The 27,778-nt window shown below is 40.8% G+C and overlaps 1 protein-coding gene across 1 annotated transcript in view; it reads right to left on the reverse strand.

Moving 5' to 3' along the window:
- Positions 1-27,778, reverse strand: part of LOC122816328 (pro-cathepsin H-like) — a 256,322-nt gene that overhangs the window by 156,502 nt on the left and 72,042 nt on the right. Inside the window, exon 4 of the mRNA XM_044089057.1 lies at positions 24,652-24,808. Within this exon, the coding sequence (XP_043944992.1) occupies positions 24,652-24,808 (157 nt within the window). The remainder of the gene's footprint in view (positions 1-24,651; positions 24,809-27,778) is intronic.

Consider the following 27,778-nt stretch of genomic DNA (forward strand, 5'->3'; position numbering starts at 1 on the left):
AATAGAGGAGTGTGGGCAGGAGGTATAGACGAGGTTTGTGAATATGTTGAAAAGTAGTGGCCCTAGAATGGATCCTTGAGGGACACCCATTTGTATTGGAAGGGAAGTAGATAAAGCAGTGTCCCATTTTACAGACTGGAGTATATCTTTTAGATAGCTTTCAAACCATGCCACTGTTTCAGGGGAGAAGTTGAGGTTAGACAGTTTATTTATTTATATATATATATATATATATATATATATATGTATATATTTACTTTGAAACATCTAAAACCCATAACATCTAATTTCATAACATTGAGACCAGGACATCTAAAACCCATAACATCGAATTTCATAACATCTAACACTACAAATCACAAGAAAATAACATCCATTCCACATATAACGACATATAATGACACCAAACTACAAAACACACTTTTTACCACATTTCTGCAGGAGAGCTTGAAACAGTGGGGTTAGGAAATTAACTTTTTCCCACTGTAGTGCGATCTTGGAGTTGGTATATTTAATTTATGGGGGGTATGGGGAGTGCAGCGGGGTCTGCCCCCCTGCAGAAATGTAGTAAAGTGTGTTTGGTAGTTTGGTGTCGTTATATGTGGAAGGGATGTTATTTTCTTGTGATTTGTAGTGTTAGATGCTATGAAATTCGATGTTATGGGTTTTAGATGTTTTGGGTTTTAGATGTTCTGGTCTCAGTGTTATGAAATTAGATGTTATGGGTTTTAGATGTTCAAAGTAGACCTATATATATATATATATATATATATATATATATATATCTACATATATATATATATATATATATATATATATATATGTATGTATATATATATATGTGTGTGTGTGTATATATATATATATATATATATATATATATATATATATATATATATATATATATATATATATATATATATGTATATATATATATATATATATATATATATATATATATATATATATATATATATGTGTGTGTGTATGTGTGTGTGTGTGTTTGTGTGTACATCAAAATGTTGAAGTACAAAATACAATGAAAAAAAGAGGTAAAACTCATGTCACCTTCACACACGAGCAGACACAGACAGACAGACACAGACAGACAGACAGACAGACACAGACAGACACAGACAGACAGACAGACAGACACACACACACACACAGACACACACACAGACAGACACACACAGACACACAGACAGACACACAGACACACAGACACCCAGACACACAGACACCCAGACACACACACACAGACACAGACAGACACACACAGACACACTCACAAAGATAATTATAGATACCAAATCCAAGATTGCATAATAGTAGGAAAAGCATATATTTTCTGAGGGTATGAAGTCTGAAACTAAAGTACTTATTATTATTTATTTAGTTAACATTTGTTTGCCAGGATAGTCTGGCTGGATCGTTAGTGTCCATTTTCAGTGGAGTTTTGGGGAGAAAAGCTCCATACAGAATAAAACATAATAAGTTGTACCTATGTAACCATAATAAGTTGTAACTAGTATAGGTAGTTGGTTACAGAGTTTGCATGGTACAGACAAATAGGAGATATCTTATAAAATAGGCAGAAATACAAAGTTGGAGTACATTTTTTTGAGTAGTACACTTCTGGAATATCATAGATACAAAATATGTGGAAGGTATTTCAAGTAACAAGTATTTACAATACATATACATTATACATATAAAGCATCTGTACAGCACACTATGTTAACTATAGAGGTATAAGATAGTAAAGCCCTCTAGTGTGGTCAGGCTTCAGGGGGGGTCCTTTGCAGTTACATAAATGCTTGGTGTAAAGGAAGGATCTGGGGAGGTTTTTGAAAGAAGAGGTACAGTTTTAGAGGTCAGAAGGCAGTGCATTTTATGTTTTTGCAACCTCGTTGGGGAACAGGGATTCCCGGAGCCTTTTTTGCATGGGATGTTAGTGATGAGTACTTTGTTATTGGTTCACAATTGTCTGTTTGAGTTGTAGAAATTTAGAAGGCCAGTCAGAGATGATTTTTTTCAGGGTAGTATAGAATTTGATGGACTAAACTGAGTTGTGGTATGCTAATAAATTAGGAAATTCTAGCCAGTGCAGTGTGTGTAGGAACTGGCAGTGGTGGGACTGTGACTTTCCACTGGTTGCAAATGTGGCAATTTTGTTGTAACATATGGATAGTTTGTTAAGGTCAGTTTTATTAATGTTTGTAAGCATTGGGGATGCATAGAGTAATGTAGATAAGAGATGGGTTCTGGCTATTTCAATCCTAGACTCAGATGTTAGGTACCTTTTGTTGGGATAGAGAGTTCCTAGTTTCTTGTGGACTTTTGAGATAGTTAAGGATATGTGTTTATTGAATTTTAGTTGCTGGTTGATAGTAAGTCCTAGTAATTTGGCTTTTGGGGCTGGGGAGATGAGGGTCTTGTTGGTTGAGAGTATGGAAAAGGTAAAGTCACTAGACTGTTGGGAGGAATAGCATAAGTTGTTCAACCATTTTTCTCTATCTGTGAAGGCTTCTTGAGTTTTTGCTGGAGAAGTTGTAGGTTGGGTGCAAAGCAGATCAGGGTTGTGTCTTCAGCATATTGGACTATGTCAGCTTTTGTGGTTGCAAGGTGCATTTGATTTGTAAAGATGCTAAAAAGGAGGGGGCAGGGAATTAAACCTTGTGGAACCCCAAGTGTGATAGGGAGTGGGGGTTAGGAAGTTAAGCCATTTGACAGACTGGAGGTAGTTGTTTAGGTAACTATTGAACCAGAGCAGGGTGGTACTGTTGAGGTTGAGTTCAGAGAGGCAGGTTAGGAGTTTATTATGGGAGACAGTATTGAATGCTTTTGATAAGTCTAGGAAGCTGGTAGAGACTAGTTTTCCTTGATTCCTGTATGAGTTAATGGTGTTGGTAAACTTACTCAGGGTAGTGGTGGTGCTATGGGATGGGCGGAAGCCAAGCTAAGTTTTGGATAGTAGATTGTTGGAGAGGAGGTTGGTGAGCAGTTGGTGATGAATACATTTTTCTATACTTGGTGATGAATACATTTTTCTATAATCTTTGATAGAGGTGGTTAGGATTGCAATGGGTCAGTAGTTGGAGAGGTCAGAGGAGGGGCCGCCTTTGTGAAGGGGAATGATGAATTAAGTTTTCCACAAGGATGGAATGGTGTTTACAGCAATGGATCTATTTACAAGCAATGAGATGGGGTAGGCTATGGCTTTAGATGCCATCTGTAGATATTCGGCGGGGAGGTTGTCGACAGTGAGAGTGGTAGGTTTGAGTTTAGATAAGAGTTTTTGGATGATAGATACTGATACTGGTTTGAGTTAAAACGAGGTGGAGTTTAATTGGGCTTTAGGGGATGGATGGTTGGTGGGACTTATATGGGCTTTAGGGGATTGTGAGGGGTTGCTGGGATTTGTATCATTTATGAGTTTAAGTATAGAGGAGGCAAAATAGTTGTTGAAACTGGAGGCTTTGTCTAGGTTTGTACCTTCTATGTTTGGTGTTGGTGTAGTGGTTTTTCCGGGTTGGAGGATGTTGTTCATGGCTGCCCAGAATCTTTTGGGGTTGTTATTATGTTTCTTTTGTAGGGAGACGTAGTGGTTCTGTTTATCTACTTTGGTTTGTTTTTTAGCCTTATTTCTAAGTTCAAGAAAGGCTTGTCTAGTTCTGGCTGTTCTATGTTAGCGCCAGGTTTTCCAACTTTGTCCCCCTCTCTAAGTAAGGATCTTGTGCTTTTCTGTAACCAAGGTGCAGAGTTACTACGAATTCTAATTGTTCTGACTGGGGCTAGATGGTTGAGGATGTTTAGAAATAAATATCATTATTTAATTACTTCCATCATCAGTGACTTGTCAGAAAACCAGAAATTTTATGAGGAACAGAGCAAAAATATAAAGCAAAATCTGGATATTAAGCAAAAATCTGCATACTTTGTTACTTTCACTAAGTAAAGTAACGGTTACTACTTCTGTAAGTGTATGCTTCAATCTCATAATTCTTTGTAAATGTGTCTAATTTTTTTATTTTATTATCTTAATCAAGTATTATTTCTTCTGTGAATGTTTGTTTGATTTGTTTGATTGTATAATTTCTCAAAATCTGCTTGTAATTTGAAAAACTTTTCTTTACTCCTTGCTCACTTGATGTACTGCTCCAACCAGCATTTTTATACAGTGCCTGCCTTCCACTTGAAAGGTAAGGTTGCAAGGTTTATTCAGAAACAGTTTCCAAGGATAGCATGATGTTTTTTCTGAACACTGCAATACTACCTCTATGTTGTTTTGCAGTGTAGGGAACTGAGCAGTTTCTGCTGTCTAGTAACACACACACACACCTTAAAACATCTTTTTCTTTGTAATAGCACTGCTACTGTGTTCTCAGGCAGCATTGGGTAATACCTACTTAAAACTGCATTTAGACAGAGTGGAATGTCGATATACACAGAATGGCACTGAAACAATTTGCAGTCCTGTACCACCAGCATCTATTCTAAATGAAGCCCTTTCCTTCTGCAGCTAGCAATGAGTCTCTTACACACACACACACACACACACACACACACACACACACACACACACACACACACACACACACACACACACACACACACACTAGAGGATCCTGAAAAATTACTCCATGCCATTATTATTTTACCCAGTATATATCCCTCCTCCTATAAACAGTGACAACACAGTTCCTACCTTCCCCTCAAAACTGCAGTCTCAATGTCTTTTTCCTGGTCTGGCCTTGTGCATGGACTTCCCTAAAGATTTTCTTAGTATCAGCACTGCCATAGTGTTTCAAGCAATGTAGGAAACTGTCTACCACAAAATCACTTTTAGCTGGTGAAAATCTACACAGATGAATCGAGTTATGATGGTACTCACAAACAAGCACTTAGTACTCTCAAATCCACATAACCTAAGGAGACTTTTCCTTTCTGCAGCTAACAATTGGACCTACCTAAAGTGTCACACAGTGTCTTGCAGAATCACTGTGAAGCCTAACCCCTTCTTTTTCACATGAATCATCCTAAGAGACTCAAAAAGCTTGCCTTTTACAACTGCTGCTGTTTAAGCAGTACACCTGGCAGCTCGCAAATAAGAGGCAGAATATTCTTTTTTATTTTAGTCAAGCAGTGTTAGTTAATGTTAATATTCAGAGAAGTTCACCTAGTTCCACAAATTCACAGATTAATCAATCTGAATAGTAATTAATTGTTTCCCCTGCATATTTCAGTAGTGTACATAGAAACCACTGCAACAGTATGATAAGCAGAGAAATCAATTAACTGTAAACAATGATTTTTCTACTTAACAGTACAGACCAACAGAGCATGGGCTGGCTAAACCTGACCTGGTACTTTGTCATCAAACAGAGTTGGTTAGATCTCCCTTTCACTTGTATGGGAAATTGTGAGATAATTAATTTCTCGAGTACAATTAATGTACTAGTAGGACAATTATTATAGATGTTTGTTCTGAGCATGGGAAAATGGCTTTCTATCAATTAAAATGAGACCTAGAATTCTGTGCTTTTCTTGAGTGCTGAGATAAACTGGAACTTATTATCAGTGGGTTAATAGGTTCATAGATTCATAGGTGTGTACTAGGTTAATGGACCTGGAGCCTTTATAAGCCTAGCCCATAGAAGTGCCCTGGCATTGTGCAGCCTGAAGTTAGTTCCCAGTGCCTCTATCAAGTAGAGCCACTGAAGTGATCCCTGGGGTGAACTTTCTATTTCCCATCCACTCACCAAGATTTCTCTTGAAGAGGGCCAGTGAGGTGCTCTGCTTGACATGTATGGGAAGTCTGTTCCAGACCATGGGCAGTATCTGGGTTATGAACCTATCCCTCCAGCATGTTCTGTTGATTGTGGTAATGAGGTTGAGGTCTCTGGAGCATGTAGTGTGGAGGGATTGGGATTTCTTTAGATGTAGCATTTCTAACAGAGCTGGGTCAGACATGGCTTTGTAAGTCAAGCAGAGATCACCTCTTAGTAGACTATACGAGACAGAGAATAGCTGGAGTTTTTTTAATCTGTCCATGTAGGACATATGTTTAAGGCCTAGGATCCTCTTCATGAGGTACTTTTGTAGCCTTTCCAGCTGTTGCATGTGTCTAGTGAGGTACATGCTATATATATGTATATGGGGCATTATACTCGGTGATTGGCCTAATGAGGGAAGAGTAGAGAGATGAAGAACTCTTTCTTCCTAGATGCAACATTCTTGGTAATGAGATGTGCCACATAGAAGGACTTTCTGACCACAGTGACAATGTGGTAGTCGAAGGGAAGTTGTTGTCAACCTGTGTCCCCAGATCTCTTATAACACCTTTAGTGTTCAGTGGGCTCCCATCGATGTGAACTGGGTTTTTCCCAAACAGATGATGACAGATTTTTTCGCATTAAGCTTAAGGCCATGGTTTCGCCACCAGTCACTGGTCTCAGTGAGGCCTTTCTGTAGGATGTCTACATCACTTGGGGAGTTAATAATGGCTCCCAGCTTGCAGTCATCTGTGAACTTGGTCAGCCAGAGTCCCTTCATGTTGTCCTGGACTTCTGATAAGTAGATGCCAAACAGAGGAAGACCCAGAACCAATCCCTGTGGGACTCCACTTGTGACTGGTCAGCAGTCTGGCCTGGAGTCCATTACTTTCACACTGTGGGTTCTATCTGTGACTCAATCTGCAACCCACCTAGTTATATAGGGGTTGATGCCTAGTTTGGTGAGTTTATCCATAATTCCTGAGTGGGGAATGGTATCAAAGGCCTTGGCCAGATCGAGGTAGGCTGTATCAACTGCCTTGCCCTCATCCACAGCTCTGGTAACAGACTCAAAGAAGTCAACCAGGTTAAGCAGGCATGATCTACCTTTCACAAAAGTAAATTGCATGGGATCTAAAGTTTGGATATTCCCTATATCCTCGTTAATTAGGTCCATGGTGATGTGCAGTATCAGATGAGTATCAGACTTGTCAGTCTAACTGGGCGATAATTCCCAGGGTCTGTAGTTGCTCCTCCTTTATGGAGAGGGATGACTGTAGCAGTGTGCCATTTGGTAGGGACAAAGCTGTGGTGAGGCTGTGATTGAACAGGGCACACAAATGTGGTGCCAGTTCACTTTGTAGTTCATGCAAAACACATCCAGGGATATTGTTGGGTCCCATGGAAGATGTATTCTTAGCCTTGGACAATGCAGATTTGACCTGTGCTGCAGTAATGCTGAGTGGCTTGCATTCCTCCGGTATTGTGATTGGACCTTTATGGGGGAGAGAGGGGGGTAAAGTTAGCATTGAATCTGTCAGCCAGTATATTGGCAATATCTGTTAGGTCAGTATAGGAAATACCATTGTTCAGTAACTCAGAGAAAACCTGGGTATTGCCGTGGAGATATTTGATATAGCTATAGAAGGATTTGTGGTTGTTTTTAGTGTCTGCCGCAATTCTGTCTTCATAGCTGGCTTTAGAGATTTTGATGAGGGATCTCAACTTTTTGTTGAGGCTAATAAGGGAGTTTTTCTAGTCTTGGGACTTCACCTTTTTCTGCAACAGTGTCTTCCTTCTGTTGTAGACTTTATTAATAGCAGGAGACCACCAGACTGGCTTCCTTTTTTTGGAGGAGAGTGTCTTGGTTCTGTTGGGTATGGCTAGTTCCATGCATTATGTACATGTTCGTACAGTGCAATGCTGTATGATTCAGCAGTCATGCATCCATTTTCCATTGATATGGGTGCCGTGAAGTTAGCCACCTCTGTTTTTAGGAGCCCAAAGTCAGCTTTGCAGAAGTTTTTCATGGTGGTTACCTTGTTGGGAGGGTGAGATGCGAATTTCCATGCTGATTAGTTTGTGGTCATATCGAACCAGGGAGGAATTGACTACTGGTGTAGAGCAATGGTTTCCCATGTTTGTAATAACCAGGTCAAGGATGTTGCTTCCTCTAGTGGGGGTAAGAATGAGCTGGTCTAGGGCACTGGAATTGATGAATTCCAGGAAGTGTCGGGCTAATGCATTGGTGCATGAATAGTTTTCCCAGTTGATGGATGGGTAGTTCAAGTCACCTAGTATGAGAGTGTTGGGTTGGCCCTTATAGTTGCAGGGTATATAGGAATGTGGAGTGAGAGTCTTGGGACATGGCTGGGGACCAATAGCAGGCTATGACCTAAATCGGCTTCTTACCCAATGTTAGTTGAACCTGAAGTATCTCAGATGTGTTATACTAGGCTACTAGTCTGGAGGTGTGCATATCCTTTATGAATATGGAGACACCACCACCTCTGGAGCTTCAGTCCATGTTCTGGGGCCAAAAGGTGTGGAATGAGTTATAGCATGGTAGTGCAGGGGTGCTTTCTGATGCCTTTAAACCAGGTGTCCGTTACAGCGCAAATGTCAATGTTCTCCATTTTGAGGAGTGTTTTGAGCCAGTGCATCTTGAGATTTAGACTTCTAGAGTTGAGCAGCATGATCCTCAGATTGCATTTATTTATAGCTATTACAGTGTTAATTTGTTCTTTGGAACATCTCCTAAAAAAAGCACTATAGGAATGGCAAGAGCCTTAGCCAGTATCCGGAAACCTTGGGATGACAGATGCAGGCCATCTCTGGCAAAGCATTGAGGTCTGTCAGTCATGTCATCTCAAGCAGACAGATACTGGATGCCCTTAGAATGACACCAGAAACTTAGCCAATTGTTGAAGTCAATCATTTTCTGCTTGTACTGTGGTATCATTCAGGGTGATAGTAGGATGCTGCTCAGGGCTAGAGTCCTACCTGTCTGGGACACATAATCCAAGAGCTCCTCCATGTCTCTTTTCATGTAGTCCAGGGAGGTGTGTCTCAGGTCATTCACACTCACATGGACAGTGACAGAGTCATTCTTGTACTTGTGGAGTGACCTGAGTGTGTGTGTTATGTGTCAGATTCTGGCATCTGATAGACAGCTGACTGTTACCTTCTCCTTATTCAACCTAGTGAGTGGGACATCAGTGTGCCTTACTATTAAGTCAACTATGATTAGTATATCAGGCAAGCTGTTTTGCCTTAAGGGCTTAGGTTGAGGGGCACACTGCATAGGTGAGCTATGTTTCTTGTGGTTTGTGCTATGTTGTGGTTGTCAAGTTATTTATATACTGATGACATCCTTCTTACAGGACAAGCATTTGTCTAACATAATAGTATTCATTTGTTTTATTTTTGACTCTCTACCAAGATATCAGGCTTACATTAGAACTGAAATAAAATGGTGTGGCTATTAAAATCATTTTCAGTTTAGAGAGATGTATCATTTTTGTTGGTGAACAAGGTTAGGATGTGTATGTATATTGGCAGTTTGTGCTTTTCCGGATTTGGGTATGTGAACATAGAACAGCTGTAAAGCCTAATAGAGTAATTCATTTTTGGGAACTGGTATGACCTTTAAGGTAGTAAATATACATAGAACTCAGGCTGTGGAAAACAGAATCCTCATGTGAAGACTGGGGAAGATGGGTAAATCCTGCCAGCCTAACCAAATAGAATTTGCTATATAATTCTGGCATTTGTAAATATAAATATAATATACAGGCTTGTTTCTTAAATGAAAGAAAACACTGTAAAATGTGAACTTCAAGATTGTAGCAACATTGCCATCTGCTGTAAGGAAAACTAAGCCAAGCATTTCAAATGTTCTTTGAAATTAAAATTATGTTTTGTATGTCCTTTGAAGTCAGAATTTGGAGTCGATGAGTCTGGAGTAAGCATCCTGCCTATTGTTTTAAGGCTAAAGTTAATGACCAGAATTTACATATGAAATGTCTTTTATTGCTCTAAGTGTAAAAAAATGTAAATGTAGTTAATGTGTAGCCTGGGAACTTCAGAAAGGGTGAAAAAGATGATGTAATGTTTATCAGAACTGAAGTTTTAATTTAAAGAGTGAGAACCAGAAATTGTTAAGCATTTTGATCTTGGATATCCAACTTGTCAGCACTCTGCATGTGTCTTAAGTAAGTTATCTTATAAGTGTGTTTTCTTGTAGAAATAGCAAGGACTATAAAGGCTAGACTAAGTGATTTTCTGTTATGTCATAACTGTACTACTGATTTATTCTAAGTTTCTGTGTGATCTCTAAACTCTTGAATAGCACTGTGGTGTGGTAGTATTGTCTTATGTTTTTAGTATTTATTATTAAATATTTTAAAAACCTTTTACCTGTGGCCAATTTGTGTAGAGATACGTAAGCTCTAGAGTACACTGCAAGTGTATAAGTGACCCTGTAATAAGCCCTTCCAAAGCCTTAAAATTGCTTAAGTCACACTTACCAATCAGATAATAATATTGCACAGTAATAATTGGACACCCTTTTAAGGGCCTTTGGGTAGCTGATAATTATTAGTTGGTGGTGGCAGTAATTACTACGGTATAGCCTGGGTAAAGGGGCACAGCTGGAGAATTTGTCTCAGCCTTTCCAAGGAATGTCTGTGAAGTTGTATAAATACTTATCTCAAAGTGTGTGTGTGTGTGTGTGTGTGTGTGTGTGTGTGTGTGTGTGTGTGTGTGTGTGTGTGTGTGTGTGTGTGTGTGTGTGTCAGCTACTTGGGCAGGGGCATGAAGCACTGGTTGGACAGAGTGGGTACTTGAGGTTATCTTGCCAGCTATTCTGAGATCTGGACCCAATAGCTGTGCCAGTGAGGAGTCTTATTGGGGACCAGGGGAGCAAGGGAGCAACCAGCACCAGACTGACTGATCTCTGTGTGCACTTAAGAGAAATTGTACTTTATTCTGTGTATTTGTTATCCTTTCCTCTTATATGAGATGCCCTCTCTGGTGTTAGTGGTGAGGATTGAGGCTCCCCGATTGCTGGGCCAGGGCACAGGCATCACATGTGGTTTGCAGTGGTGGGATCCACTTCACATTTGTGGTGGCAGTGGATATCCACATCACATATTAATTAGTTGGCAAATACTAATTGGCTTGTAGTTGTGTTGGTAGAGTGAATCCTGTAGCTTATGTACAGTGATCTCTGAAGGTGTTTTGTACTCTAAATTAGGTATGTAGTGAATACTCAGAGTTCAGATCACAATTGTTTTATTTCTTTTGTTAGCTTACTTAGTCAGGATGAGCAGGCATCATATCAGCAGAGGAGTATGGAAAGCTGACACGGAGCCAGCTGGTGGAGATGTGCCAGGTTGGGGACTGGTGCATGGAAACCTGACGAAGGCAGACCTGATTGCAGCCTTGGTTACAGCTGCATCAGAAAACAGCATCCAGGAGGACAATTGGACTGGCAGTGGAGATGGAATATCCTCTGAGAATGGACAGCTCAACCTTTCTGCGAAGGACAATCAGACTGGCAGTAGAGATACAATATCCTTGGAGAATGGACAGCTCAACCATTCTACAGTGGACTTAAAAGTCCAACTGGAGCTAAAGAGACTTGAGTTGGAGGCCATGCGTTTGGAGATAGAAGCCAAAAAAAAAGGAGCGTCAGAGGAGGTATGAGAGGGAAATGCTGACTCTTCGCCAGAGTCATGGAGTTAATGAGGAAGGGAGTAACTGGACCCCAGAAGCACAACAGGCCAGTAAATTTCTTCTGCAATTTAAAGAGGTGGATAATTTTGATAGTTTCATTCATATGTTTGAGAGGGTATGCTAAAAGTATAGTGTTGACCAAAGGCTCTGTGTATGGTTCCTGACCCCTTACTCCATGGGAAAGCTGTACATTTTTTATCAAAAATGCCTGACTCTGCCTGTTTTTATTATACTGCTGTAAAACCATGTATTTTAGAATGTTTTAAGCTAACACCTGAAATGTATAGGAAAAAGTTTTGTGAGCATAGATGCAAGGCAGATGAAAGTGTGTGTGAATATGTTGCTGAACTGAGCATTTATTTTCATAGCTGGGTAAGTGGATGTCAGGTCACCACTTCTGAAGGGCTGTCAGACCTTTCAGTGAGGCAACAAGCCCTTAGCACTTTGCCTGAGGACATGAGGATCTGGTTAGCTGATAGACAATGTGCTACTTCAGATGAGTTGGGGAAGGAGGGAGACCTATACCTGGTCAGCAGGGCAGCACTGTACAGGGAGGGGACCCCCAGTACTGCTCAAGGGTCTAAAGGAACTCATGGTGGGCAGCACAGACTGCCACAACAGAATCTGCCAGTAGCAGGGGAAGACACTAGTCCAGGTACACGTCCAGGAGCTAGTGTTAAATGTTTTGAATGCAACCAGTGGGGCCATGTGGCCTACAGATGTCCACGGAGGCAAGGTGAGGAACCAAAGGTGAGGGAGCCAGTAAGTGGGAAAGACAAAATGCCAATAGTAGATTGTCTTGAGACAACAGGGGTACTAAACTACCATCCTGCAGATGTCCTGAGAGGGAAGGATTTGGATGAGGAAGGACCATGTGCTTATGCAGTTACACACAGTCAGGCTAGGGATCAAGCATGTGGGTCTGGTAGCCTGGGAGAGACCCAGACAGACTGCATACTTGCAGCCAGGACTGGTGAAGTGGTAACTTCAGGGAGGGAGCTACCCTGTAGCAGTGAGCCTGAAGGTGATCAACAGCTGCTTGTGGGTAGTGATGGTCCCTTGGACAGAATGACTGCAAAGGTAGAGGTGAGTAGTAGTACCCAGGCTGACAGTGAGGCACCACTGTCAGAGGATGCCAGACTTCCTGTGGAAGGGGAGCTGGGAAGGGTTACAAGGAGAGAGTTGAGACAGGCTCAGCTCTCAGACCCTATACTGCAAGGCCTGAGGCAGGTAGCTAGGGAGGCACATGATTCTCAAGGAAAGGGGGAATCTGTATACTGGGACAAAAGGTTACTGTACAGAGAGTGGCCCCCTGAGGGATGGCTAGAAGGTGAGAGAGTACAGCAGTTGGTAGTGCCTGCATCCTACCATCTGGCACTTCTAGCCATAGCCCATGATATTCCCTTTGCAGGTCATATGGGCATAAAACATACAAAGAGATGTATTATGCAGAACTTCTATTGGCCTGGAATTTCCAGAGATGTAACAGGGTACTGCAGGACCCGTGAGCAGTGCCAAAAGGTAGGCAAGGCAGGAAACAAGGTGAGAGCTACTTTGATGCCTTTGTCTGTGATTGAGCAGCCATTTCAGAGTGTAGCTATGGATATTGTGGGTCCTCAGAGTACCCCAAGTTCCACAGGGAAAAAGTATATCCTAGTGGTAGTGGATTATGCTACACAATACCCTGTGGCAGTGGCTTTGTCCTCCATTGAGGCAGAGAAGGTGGCAAATGCTTTGTTAGAGATTTTTAGCAGGGTGGGTTTCCCAAAAGAAATACTGTTTGACAGAGGTACCAATTTCATATCAGACCTGATGGCTTGTCTGTGAAAGTCCTGTGGGGTGAAATACATGAATATCACCCCCCACCATCCCCAGACTAATGGTCTTGTTGAGAGGTTAAACTCTACAATCAAGTCCATGTTACAGGCATTTGCAGATCAGTTTAAGAGGGTGTGGGACAAATATTTGCCCCATCTGTTGTTTGCTTATAGAGAGGTTCCCCAGGAATCCACAAGGTTTTCACTCTTTGAGTTGCTGTATGGGCATAGGGAGAGGGGGACCTCTAGATTTAATTTGAGATGAGTGGGAAGGTGAGTGTGAGTCTCACAGGGTGTCTTTTACGACATACATCCTAAACCTCAGGACAAGGCTCCGTGAACTCATGGGCTTGGCCGAGAAGAACCTGGCAGAAGCCCAGCAACAGAAAAAGGTGTGGTATGACAGGAATGCTCGAGCTAGAGCATATGCTGTAGGGCAGCAGGTAATGGTTCTCATTCCTGTCAGACACAACAAGCTGCAAGCAGATAGAGAGGGTCCCTACAAGGTGGTAAGAAAGGTAAGTGATGTTAACTACATGGTGGAAGTGCTAGGCAGACAGCAGGGGCACAAATTTTACCATGTTAACATGATAAAACCTTACCATGATAGGGAGGCCCTTGTGCTGAACATTTGCAGTGGATTGCAGGAGGAGACTGAGAGAGATCTGGGGACTGATCTCCTCAGTGAAGCTCGGGCTGACACCGCAGTGGAAAGGGTAGCAATATCCCAGCAGCTATCTCCTACCCAGGTTCATGAAATCAGAGCAGTGTTGCAGGAATTTGGGGACATGTCCCAGGGTGCACACACCTGGTGCAGCACCAGGTGGATACAGGACCCCAAAGGCCTATTAGGCAGGGCCCTTATAGGGTGCCTGAGAGAGTCAGACTGACTCTAAGGGAAGAGGTACAGGAGATGTTGGAACTAGGAGTGATTCAAAAGTCCAACAGTCCCTGGGCCTCCCCAGTGGTGCTGGTGCCAAAGAAGGATGGCAGCACCAGGTTCCGTGTGGATTGCAGGAAATTAACAATAACACAGAGTCGGATGCTTACCTCACACCTAGGACAGATACGGCCCTATAGCAGCTGGATGGGGCTAAGTATCTTACAACCATTGATGTTATCAAGGGTTACTGGCAGATGCCCTTGACTCCCAGTGCTAGAGAGACGTCAGCCTTTGTGACTACTTTTTTCTTGTATGAGTTCCCAAAGATGCCCTTTGGGATGAAGAATGCCACAGCAACTTTCCAGAGGCTGGTAGATAATATCCTAGCAGGAGCAGAAGCATTTGCCCTTGCTTACCTAGATGATATTGCCATCTACAGCCATTCCTGGCCAGAGCACCTTCAGCATGTCATGGAGGTGCTGGGCAGATTACAGAGGGCAGGGTTGACCATTAAGCTGAGCAAATGTCAGATGGGTATGGCAGAGGTCTGCTACCTAGGACATAGAGTGGGGAGTGGTAAGATAAAGCTAGAACCTGCCAAAGTGTAAGCCATTCAGGCATGGCCTGCACCTGTTACCAAAAAGCAGGTGAGAGCATTCTTAGGGACAGCAAGGTACTACAGAAAGTTTGTCCCTAGTTATAGTACCATAGCTGCTCCCTTCACAGACCTGACAAGGAATAACAGGCCAGATAAGTTAGTGTGGACCCCAGCATGTGAGCAGGCATTCCAGAAGCTTAAAGAAGCTTTGGGAGTACCCCCTGTGTTAGCCAGTCCAGATCACAGCAAAGAATTTGTTGTGCAAGTGGATGCTTCGAACCATGGGGTGGGGGCTGTACTTAGTCAGATTTCTTCAGAGGGAGAAGATCACCCAGTGGTTTACCTCAGTCATAGGCTCCAACCCAGGGAGGAATGCTATGCGGCTGTAGAAAAGGAATGTCTAGCCATAGTGTGGGCACTGCAGAAACTTCAGCCTTATCTGTATGGAAGACAATCCACTGTTATGACAGATCACAACCCTCTAACATGGTTAAACAGAGCCAGTCAGCAAAATGCCAAGTTGCTAAGATGGAGCCTGAGGTTGCAAGCATATGATATGTCAGTGCAGCACTTCAGTGGGAGTAGCAATGCCAATTCAGATGGGCTCTCAAGACAGGGAATGGGGTGAGGTACACTCAGATAGACCAAACCCTCTCAAGCAGTGTTTCTCAAGGGTCACTTGAAAAACTAGCTAGAGTTCTCCAGGGGGAGAGATGTGAAGATTAGGGAAGATGGGTGAAGGCTGCCAGCCTAGACAAATAGAATTTGCTACATAATTCTGGCATTTGTAAATATAAATATAAAATACAGGCTTGTTTCTTAAATGAAAGAAAACACTGCAAAATGTGAACTTCAAGATTGTAGCAACATTGCCATCTGCTCTAAGAAAAACTAAGCCAAGCATTTCAAATGTTCTTTGAAATTAAAATTATGTTTTGTATGTCCTTTGAAGTTAGAATTTGGAGTCAATGAGTCTGGAGTAAGCATCCTGCCTATTGTTTTAAGGCTAAAGTTAATGACCAGAATTTACATGTGGAATATATTTTATTGCTCTAAATGTAAAATAATGTAAATGTAGTTAATCTGTAGCCTGGGAACACCAGGAAGGGTGAAAAGATGATATAATGTTTATCAGAACTGGAGTTTCAATTTAAACAGTGAGAACCAGAGATTGTTAAGCATTTTGACCTTGGATATCCAACTTTTCAGTACTCTGCCTGTGTCTTAAGTAGGTTATCTTAGAAATGCGCTTTCTTGTAGAAATAGCAGGGACTATAAAGGTTAGACGGTTTTTCTGTTATGTCAGAAATGTACTACTGATTTATTTTAAGTTTCAGTGTGATCTCTGAACTCTTGAATAGCACTGTGGTGTAGTAGTATTGTCTTGTGTTTTTAGTATTTATTATTAAATATTTTAAAAAACTTTTACCTGTGACTGGTTTGGGTAGAGATAAGTAAGCTCTAGAGTACATTGCATGCTTATAAGTGATCCTGTAATAAGCTCTTCCAAAGCCTTAAGATTGCTTAAGTCACACTTACTAATTGGATAATAATATTGCATAGTAATAATTGGGCACCATTTTAAGGGCCTTTGGGTAGCTGATAATTATTAGCTGATGGTGGCAGTAATTACTACCATATAGCCTAGGTAAAGGGGCACAGCTGGAGAATCTGTGTCAGCCTTTCTCAGAAGTGTCTGTGAAGTTGTATAAATACTTATCTCAAAGTTTGTGTGTGTTTCAGTACTTGGGCAGGGGCACAAAGTACTGGTTGGACAGAGAGGGTACTGTAGGTTAGCATGCCAGCTAGGCTGAGATCTGGACCGTATAACTGTGCCAGTGGGGAGTCTTACTGGGGACCTGGGGAGCAAGGGATCAACCAGCCCCAGACTCACTGTAATCTCTGTGTGCACATAAGGGAAATTGTACTTTACTGTGTGTATTTGTTATACTTTCCTCTTATATGAGACACCCTCTCTGGTGTTAGTGGTGAGTATTGAGGCTCCTTGATTGCTGGGCCAGGGCACGGGCATCACACCTCACATTGGAAAATGGAATAGAATGTTTCCTGGGCTCAAAAAGAACTAGAGCCAGCGGTAAGCTCCAACATGGTCATGTTGACCTCTAGAGCCTTTTCCAATTCAGAGACAGGCCCTCTTCAGTCATTCTCTATGGCTTGCAGAGTCAACATAGTCGTCTGTTTCCTTGGTTGATCTACATTCTGGGTGAGCGGCAAATGCTAATTAGCCTTGTGTTCTCCCCTGGAAACGCTTGTAGTAAGGCACTTTTGTAGATGAACAATTGAGCAATTCAGAATATCACTCAGCTGCATAAATCACCACTGCTGTCTGAAATAATTAACTTGACCAAAATTTTATAGTCACGTATTATTTTCAGAGGGAGAGATAAATTCCCTAGCACCTACCTGTAATGTTATCAGACAGGTAGTGGTGGTGGTGTGTGTGTGTGTGTGTGTGTGTGTGTGTGTGTGTGTGTGTGTGTGTGTGTGTGTGTGTGTTTTCCTGTGTATAAGTGTATGGTTGCATGTGTGAGTGTAAGCCAAGGGATGAGTGGTCTCAGGTGTGTGTGTGTGTGTGTGTGTGTGTGTGTGTGTGTGTGTGTGTGTGTGTGTGTGTCTTCCTGGATGGTTGTAGTAGCAGAGAGATTGTTAGGGTAAGGCTGTAAGTGTGTGCTTATGGATGAATGGGTAAGTGTGTCCATCAATTCAGTTTGGCGGGCGGGGGGGGGTCTGATATATGGTGTGTGTGTGTGTGTGTGTGTGTGTGTGTGTGTGTGTGTGTGTGTGTGTGTGTGTGTTGGTGGGACTGCCATACCTCTAAACTCCACCAGACTAATGAACAAATCCTGGAATACTGGTGAAATGCACTAGACACTTAGGATACTCTTTGATATTAGCCTTATTTAAACAAATAATAGAGCATGTTTTGGAGCAGGAAAGACATAGCATATATGAGGGAACACTAATCAGCACAGGTACCCTTTAATATTAGTTTCACTTAAACAGTCCCTTAAATAACAGGCTTTGAAATATGAATGATGTAGCATGTATGGGGGACCTCTACTCACCACATATTCTGTTTAATATTAGCCTTACTTAAACAATTAATAGAACAATAGGTTTTGCAGCATGAAAGACATGGGTCATATGGGAAGAACCCTAGATACTAGGGATACTCATTAACATTTCCCTTAATCACAAAAAAATATATATATATATGGTAAAAATTCAAACCCATTGCCCCTGGCACAGAAAGTGATGCATTAAAAAATCAAAGCTGTAGTCATTTATGCTAACACAGTACTTAGTAGAGCAGTTGATCTCGCAATGTTATCAGAAAATGCATCACAGTTCAACAACTGGCATGTAACTCCTCTGTTAGCACAAAGACCTAATGATCTGTTTGCTAGTGTGAACTACTTTGTGGGCTAGGAATGTAGGATTTTAACATTTTTATAGATTTACAAACAGGAGGCTGCCATCCTTATCAATGGTCATGCTCAAGGCTTCCAGGCAATGCCAGGAGAAACTAGATGACATCAGAGTGACTTTTTAAATATTACTGTTATTCACTTAATACATTATTAGATCAACAGGTCTGGCATTATGATACAATTTTTGAATAACAGGAAGAATGAAACTCATATATCTGGCACTCATTATTGTAATCATCTATGATTTAACCATTCCTCGCATTCAGGCCAGCTACTCCACAAGAAGGGACCAAAGGTGGAAGTGTCTCAATGCATATTAACAACAAACTCATATCAAGACTAGTCAAACAGGGTGACACACTTGAGCTTCTCCATGTCCAGATTTCCATAGGCAAAGTCCCATATCATATCCTTGCAAGATATAGGCTATGACCTATGACCCCTGAAACCCATAACTCGTACTTGTACTTACTGGAGGCACTCATCATTCAACCCAATACCATATTCATGGGCAATTTGAACTACTGCACTATAAACTGGGATATTTACATGATCCCAAACTTACAGGCCTAGAGATTCTTTGACTTTGTAAACATAAATACCATGGACCAGATAGTCTCTACACTCACTAGGGGTGCAAACATACGCAACCTGGTACTCACAAACACTACAGACTACTGGACAGTGCCCTCTCTTGCAATATCAGACCACAAAGCTGTCTTCTTCATATTAAAAATCAGTTAAAGCTGTCTCCTTCATATTAAAAATCAGTTATGTGACCACAGCTAACTCTATAACATTTAGCAGCTATTCTAAGGCAAACTTCCTACTACTAAGTGATAACCTGTCAAAATTTTAAGCCAGTCAAGCCCTGAGAATACAGCTGCCTATGTGAATTGTTAAAAGCTCTCTGGTAAAATCATGTCAATCAATGCATAGACGCAGATATGCCTACCAGAAATAAGCTCAAAAAAACAAACCGCCCTGGTGAAATCCAAACATATACAGGTTGTATGACAAAAAAAGTCACAGCCAAGATTAGGAAGTGCTACACCAAGCATGATAAAAACATTCCCATCAATCTAAACAAACAAATTAAGAGGGAAAATTAAGTCTACTAAAGCCAAATTTGAAATAAAGCTAGCCTCTCAGGAAAACAACAGCCACAGGGCTTTCTTTGGCTATGTCAAACAACAACCATAAGCTTCCTTTAGATAAGTCCAAAACCTCAAAGGCAGAGCCAGAAGATATAGTAAATCTGCTGGCTGATGAATTAATCTCCAATTTCATTTTCCCCTTCCTCCAGCTGCATCCTTAAAAAATACCATGAAACTACCCTCCCCCCCCATTCTCACTAGGAAGCAGGTCCTAGATGCACTCTCTAAGGCCATAAACACTACATTAACGGGAACCAATAATTCTCCAAGATGCTTCCAAAATAGCTTGAAACATAGGTTCATAGGTAGGTACTAGGCTATCTGCCCGAGGGCATTTATAAGCCTAGTCAAAATGTGTTGGCTTTCTCCACCCCTTTAGATTAGTTCCCTGTGTCTCTGTCCAGCAGAGCCACTGAAGTGATCCCCGGGGTAAATTTTCTGTTTCCCATCCACTTGACAAGATTTCTTGAAGAGAGTCAGTGAGGGGTTCTGCCTAATGTAGATTGGAACCTTGTTCCAAAGCACGGGAAGTCTCTGGGACAGGAATTTATCCCTCCAGCACATCCTATTTATTGTTGTGGTGTGGTTTAGATCCCTAGAGCATGTGGCTCGAGGGGATTTGGTTTTCTTTTGGTGGAGCATGTCCATCAATTCTTGGTTAGACATGGCCTTGTATGTCAGGCTGAGATCACCTCTGAGTAGGCGATATGCAACCGAGTACAGCTGGAGTTTCTTTAGTCAAGCTGCATAAGGCATCTGTTTGAGGACATTAATTGGTTTTGCTTGGGATAGCATGATCCATGCATTCTTGTAGGTGTTCATAGAGTGCATTAGTAAAGGATTCTGAAGCTTTGACAGTGTTATCCTTTAGCATGGGGGCTTTGAAACTTTTCTCCTTGGTCTTAAGTAATTTGAAGTTTGCTTTTGAAAATTCTTTTACGGTGGTTTCCTTAACTGGGGTGGGGGGAATGTGGATGTCCAGAGTGATTAGCTTATGGTCTGATCTAACCAGTGAGGGGTTGACCTCCGGTGTGGAACACCGGTCCCTCATGTTGGTGATGACCAGGTCCAATATGTTGTCACCTCTGGTGGGGGTGTTGACCAGTTGATCCAGGGTGTTTGAGTTTATAAACTCTAGGAAGCATTGGGCAAGGGAGTTAGTACTTGAATAGTTGTCCCAATTAATGTTTGGGTAATTGAAATCACCCAATATCAAGGTGTTAGGTAGGATCTTCATATTTTCCAGTGTTTTCAGAAACACGGAATGGGGGTCCTGGAACATGGTGGGTGATCTGTAGCAAACTACAATTTGAATTGCAGTTTTGCCTGTTGTTAGTTGCACATGGATGGTCTCTGAGGCATCGTGCTGCGCCACTAACCTGGATGTGTGGGTATCCTTGATGAATATGGATACACCCCCTCCTTTTGTGTTTCGGTCCGGGTTCTGTGGCTGAAATGTATGGCATGAGTTGCAGCCTGGTAGTGCTGGGGTGCTCTCTGGAGCCTTAAACCAGGTTTCAGTTACTGCACAGATATCAATTTTCTCCATAATGAGGAGTGCCTTGAGTGCGTGCATTTTGAGGTTTAGGCTTCTGGTATTGAGTAGCATTGCCCTCAGTTTTTGGCTTCTTGTGTTGTTTACGGATGTGGGTTTGTCTTTTGAGCCATACCTAAAAAAGGCACTATGGGGGTGGCAAGAGCCTTGACCAGTATTTAAAAGCCTAAGGGTGACAGGTGGAAACCGTCTCTTCTGAAGCAACGTGGCTTGTTGAGCATGTCATCCCAGGTGGACAGACACTGGATCCCCTTTGAATGACACCAGAAGCTTAGCCAATTGTTGAAATTTATCATTTTTTCTTTATACTGTGGTATCATGCTTGGTGAGGGCAGGATGCTACTCAGGGTCATACCGGCCTGAGCTATGTGATCAGAGAGCTCTTCCATGTCTCTTTTCATGTAGTCCAGGGAGGTACGTCTCAGGTCATTCACACCAACATGGACAATGACAGAGTCATATTTGTACTTGTTCTGGAGTGACCTGAGTGCTTGTGTTATGTGGCTGATCCTGGCACCTGACAGACAGCTTATAGTAACCTTCTCATTGTTCAGCCTAGTGAGTGGAACGTCAGTGTGCCTGACTATAGAGTCACCTATTACTAGTGTGTTGGGTATGTTATTGTGCCTTAAGGGCTGTGATTGCGTGGCACACTGATTTTGTGAAGTATGTGTTTCATGGTTTGTGTTGGGGGGGTGGAGGTTGCTTGGATGTCTGCTTCGGAGGTTTCTGTTGCTTTTGCAGATTTTTATTTAGGGCCTCCAAGTATGTTTTTGTGTATTTATGTGTGTTTCTTGCTGGTGCAGGTTTGATAGGTCTATGTGACCCTTCTCCTCTTGACTGTCTGTTCCAATCTTGGGTTGAGATACCTTTGCCTCCAGTTTGGCTGTATAATTGCATCTCTTGCATATATTTGTGTTCGGTGGTAGGAGGAGAGGGTTGTCTGTGTACATGAGGCAGTTGTAACATTGCCTCAAGATGCCCAGATTCACCAGCTGGACTGGAGAGTACACCTGAAATTTCCCTTTGGACATGCCTGAATAGGTAAAGTGAACTGTTTACTTATTGTCTGGTAGGGACGAATAGAGAGCCTTGTCCTTCTGGGCAGTATAGGGGGGGTCTAGTGCTAAGGTTTATCATTGCTTGCTATGAGTTTTGAGCAAGTGCTGGGCTGTGAAATGAATGATTTGAGTGCTTAAGTTGAAAGTTTGTCTAGTTCCAAGGGAAAAAGTGAAGAGGAGACATTGTGGAGCTCGGAACAGAGAAACTTCCTTCTATCCAAGTAAGGTATGAGCAACACAGGAACTTGTAACACAGCCATGAATTCAGCACTAACCTGAAAACTGGACTATACTCGTTTAGAAAGGTGGGAAACAAGTATATTTTGTTTTGTTTTTTTATGTTTTTTTCACAAAATAAAGCAGATACAATTAAATAAACATTTTAAATGCACAGAAATGGCTATCACACTTATTGGGACCACTGGAGTCACTGTTTAACCATTGTTTCCAGACAGCTTTGTGCCATGTGAATGGAGAACTGCAATGGTCATCTCTCTGCACAAGGGTCAGTATCAGTGGACTGTGGGAACTACAGCCCCATAAGCCTGACTAGTCACATATACAAAGCCAAGAAAAGACTTATCATGGAAATGATTAATAGGGACACAGAAAACCTTCCAACACTGGAACCATTTAGTTCATTTATGTATTTAAACAAACATAGATATAGGCATAAGCTCATGTTACTCGCTGGATAGTTAACTAGCTCTCAGGTAGGACCTAGAAGGTTAAGACAGGGGAGTCCACCTCCACAAATAGGTTCATCAATAGTGGAGTCCCTTAGGATTTTGTGCTGGGTCCACTACTTTTTGTCATCTATTTCTTGGAAGTCAAGGCCAACGTCAAGGGGCTCTAGATGACATTTTTTGCAGATAATTACAAACTAGGAGAGTCATAGAATCCCCACCAGACACTAGCATCCTACAGGAAGGATTAACACAGACAAATGCCTGGTGTCAAAGCTTAAAAGTCAATGCTAAGAAATGAATAAAAGTACCCTCTGGGAAGTTAGCCACCCTAGGAAATTAACTCATTAATTACATAACCCTTAGAACAGAATGAGTAGTCAGTTATTTGGGTATGTATGTGGATAGTAACCTGGCTTTTGACCAACATATGTCTGAAGTAGTAAGGAAACCATTCTATGTTACTCAACATTTAAGCATGGGTATGGCATCTGGGTCTAAGGAAGTCACTGTTCCACTGTATTCGGCCCTCATCAGACCCATCATTGAGTACAACGCCCCCTTCAGTATATTCCTCAACAGGCACATGCAACAACTGGAATGTCCACAGATGTTCCTCACAAAAAGAATACAGGGCATAAACAGCATCTACTGTCTTTTCTGCAGATTGTTGAGATGTGATATATACCTGGCATACAAGGCATCCTTGGATCTCACTCTGATGGAACTTTTGCATATCAGCAAAATATACTCAATCTTAAGATTTCAACTTTGCTTACAACATAAATTGTACATGCTGGAGGGTCAGGCATGTACTTCAGAGAGTTCCCCTTCTCAGCAACAGGCTTCCCATCCAAGTGAAGCACAGCTCTTTCCTAATCCTTTTCAGTTGTAACAAGGACCTATAGCTGGGAAATCAGAAATACACCCCAGGTCTAGCATCTATGCCTCTAATGGAAACAATCAGCCTGTAAATCATGTCTTACCTTATATATACCTCATAAAATAACCTCTAAGTCTAAGCCACATAAACCTGTGGTATACAGCTGGGATGCTTGGTTAGGCTTATAAAGACCCCAGTGGTCATTAGCATAGAATATATTTATGAACCAATGAAATGACACAGGAACTGTGATATGATCAGCTGTACAGATTTTTGCAGAATGTCCAGATTTTTGCCTCATATTTTGGCCTGTTTTTTTTCAAAAAATTGTAGATTTCTGGCAAATTAGTAGCATATCATTAAAGATTAAAGTCAGAAATAATGACAGACTTTTGAGTTTCAGACTTCATACACTTCAGAACAGTCATGCTCATGCAAAACCTGTTATTCTATCAATTTTCAAAGTTTGTAAGAGCAATATTTAAAAATTGTCCCTATTTTTGGGCCTTTGTACCACTTTTATTTAAGGCTTTGTCCAGATTTCTTGCTGTAAGTGGTTGAGAGGTATGATGTCAGTGTCTATAAATGTTAAACCTGAAATTCATGCAGATAACATCTTTTAATATGAACAAATAATAAAAACATTTCAAGGCATCTGTACATGCAACATATGCATATTTATATAAACATTTCAAGGCATCTGTACATGCAACATATGCATATTTATATTTTATATCTCAGGTTATAAATCCAGCTGAATGAATTACCAATATATATATATATAGCTATCATTATGTATACCTAGCCATTGCTCAAACAATAAAAATGCTAGCATGGCTCTGATGTTGACTATTCAATAACTTAGAAAAAATGCACAGCTTCAGTGGAAATGATTGCAGGAAAACTGAGACAGTATCAAATATTTCCAGATGAATAAAACTGCTGTGAACACACACTACAAAATGCAATCTTCCTTAGTTGCCATGATGTAAAATTACTAAATTATTAGAATAATGCCATATAAACTCAAAACAGTCAACTACCTTTTTTATATAGGTGAAAGTCATCAATGACACGCATGCTAAATGTTGTGGGTCCGTATTTATAGACATCATATGCAATTTTGTCTGCATCAATTTTCTTTATCTCTGAGATGGAAATCTTCACTGCAAGTTTTTCATCATAGTGACAGACCCCATCCTAAAATAGAGAATACTCATTTTATTAACTTGCCCAAGATGCTGAGCATTAAATTAAGGTAAAGTATATAAACTTCATGGTTATATAAAATGGATATAAACTGATGAAACAAAAGAAAGATCCATAATTTTAAAAGATTTATAACAGTTATCTTTTAAATATATTAAATTTCCATGATTTACCAAACTTTTAAAAAGTACTTCTTATATATAACAGAAGTGCTGGGAGAGTAATCCAGTGAAATGGACAGTCAGATCTTGCAGATCCTCTTATCTATCAAGTCACCTATATAATAAATCTGACTAACAAATAGGAGGAAGGGGTGGCCTAATGTCTAAGGTGTTTGCCTTACAAGCACAAAGTGCAGGGTTTGAGCCTCACAAGGGATAATTGGCTAGGCTTAAAATGGCTTGCAAGAGCAGTTAGCTTAGTACTAACCTATGAGCTATGAGCTATCTCATGCCCTTTAGCAATCTGCAAGCTCCACTGTAACTGCCTTGGTATATGCATGTGTGTTTCTGCACATGCTCAACTTCCTGATCAAAACACACACTGCTTGCAGTGTGGACATACTAGGATCTTCATGAACTTGAATTCCTGCAAGTGTCATCAGTGCAGCACATCAAGCTAACTCCACCCCCAGTCTACCTCAGATTGGGCAAGCTGGCATTGGCCACTCTCTCCTATCCACCCTTGCCTGGTACCTCTAGCTCTGTGTCATTAGTCAAACACACATCATTCGGACTACAATCAAGGCTTTATTTGAGGCACTGTCCTTCTTGATCTCATTTAATATATTCAACATGACCAGAGGACATTTGTTGGAGCCATCCTTCTTCATCTGGTAAATTGCTTTTGATACAGTTCCCCCATATTAGAATTAACTGATGTCTTAAAAGGTTATAGCTTCACTAGTGGGCCATCAAGATGACTCTCTGACAATTTGACTAATAAATGACAGAAAAAACAGTGGAATGATTTTATTTTCTGCTCTATATTGGTGAATTTAGATGTAAATTAGGTTTCAGAAAACTGTCTACTACTGTTCAGCATTTGAACATTATTGCCCATCAACATGGGGTCTCCAGACTAATTAGTCTTCCTAGCTTCCTGGTTTCTGCATTCAGTAAATGAAAGAATGCCTGTTGTACTTTTGTCTCATGTTAATTGCTTTGTACTGGTTGATGGAGAGCGCAGTGGTGCACAGGTTTGCCCAGTCACTTCACCGCAAGAGGTTCACTGGTTCGATTCCCAGCTAGGGTTCCTTCTGTATGAAGTCTGCATGCATTTCCTGCATTTGTGTGGGTTTACTCCCATGTTCCAAAGACATGCATCTGGAACACTTCTCCCCAGCCCTCCTCTGAAAATTGGCTCGTTCCAAGTCAGACTTTCCTGGTAAACAAATGTTAAATAAATACATTTCTGTGATAACTAGCCTGAAGGTGGTCATGGATCTTATAGTCCCTTATAACAGAATTTCTGGACTGCTTCAGGATGCCACAATGGATTGTAACACTCCTTCTTGTTATACAATATAGACTGGCTCAGATTCAAGTGACCCATTTTTGGCACTCAGCTGCATTTCTCTCATAAATTGTTATATTCCAGCAACTGTTCTTCATTACCTCAAACCTTCTTTTTGAAATCACCCCTCAAACCTTCTTTTTTAAACCACCTCTGGAAATCTGAGAACTTTGGTTGGTAAAATAGTCTTCATCTTTTGATCCCACAATAAGGATGGAAACATCATTGTTCTCATGGTTTAATTTCAACAAATGTTTTGGGTTTCTAATACCATGACAGGAATGGACCCCATTCCTAAGTCAGGGTACAATAAGAGTTTGTGAACTCAGTATTGCTTCAGTGTTTTATGTTAGCTAAGAGTGTTCTTCTCAGGGCCTGCAATAGGCCCAGAATTGCATTCTTCTGTAATTTATACAAGATTACCAGTATTGGTAGCATGATTTAAGTACAATTGTAAATTCTTTTTTTTTTAATTAGGCTTCATGCTCCTACAGCTATTGGCACGGTTGTAGTAATTTTCTTCCACAATGCTTCTGTTACAATTTGAAATTATACAATAAACTATCATTCAAAGTACTGTCTATCCCAGAGAATTTCTTCAAAACATCTCTTAAAATTTCTTAACAAAATGGACTCATTATTCTGATATCAAGTAATTTTTGACATCATTACAGTCTAACATTCAGTCAACAGTATATTTCCAAATATTTGACTACCACTCACATCCTATGAGCTTTCATCTGACTGTCTATTAGCTAAATTATATTTTCTACATTTTATTATCTCTAGACACAGTCCCATTATAATGTATAAGGAGCCACAACAATTCTGTTCATTAAATACCTAATATTGTACTTTTTACCTGTTTTTCATCACTTGCTGCTATCCATATTAATACATGCCTTGAAGGTATACAATGAGGATGACATTTTGTTGTCCTAACTTGTCTCTTTACCTTAATACTGCTTTTCATGGTGTAAAATATTTGTTTATTATTATGCAAATGTCTTGTCCTTTTAATTGATCACATTTATATATTTTGTACTTATCTTATTGGCTAAAGATTTTCTCTTCAGCACTCCACTAAAAATGGGACTCCCAGATGGACATCTCAGTTAACATATTTAACATTACAAAATAACATATTTTTCATGTGGCAAAAGCTGCTGTGGGGTTCTAAATTCACAAATGTGTGGACATTAAGTCTTACATTTGGAGTACCATCAAGGCACAAAAAAAAAAATCTGGAAAACAACACCTCCAGTTCATTTGTATATAAAATAAATAAGAAAATTAGAAAACTCAGAGGGAGCTCATGCTAAATTTTCATATATATGACCACAATCCACCAGATTCTGTGCAAAAAAAAAAAAAAAAAACAGTATTTAATTAACATAAAAAATACATAAAAAAGCGTAAAATAGACACTAAGAGATGAAGCCACTG

Source organism: Protopterus annectens, chromosome 1.part1 (genome assembly GCF_019279795.1).
Source record: "Protopterus annectens isolate FY-2018-M chromosome 1.part1, PAN1.0, whole genome shotgun sequence".
NCBI lineage: Eukaryota > Metazoa > Chordata > Ceratodontiformes > Protopteridae > Protopterus > Protopterus annectens.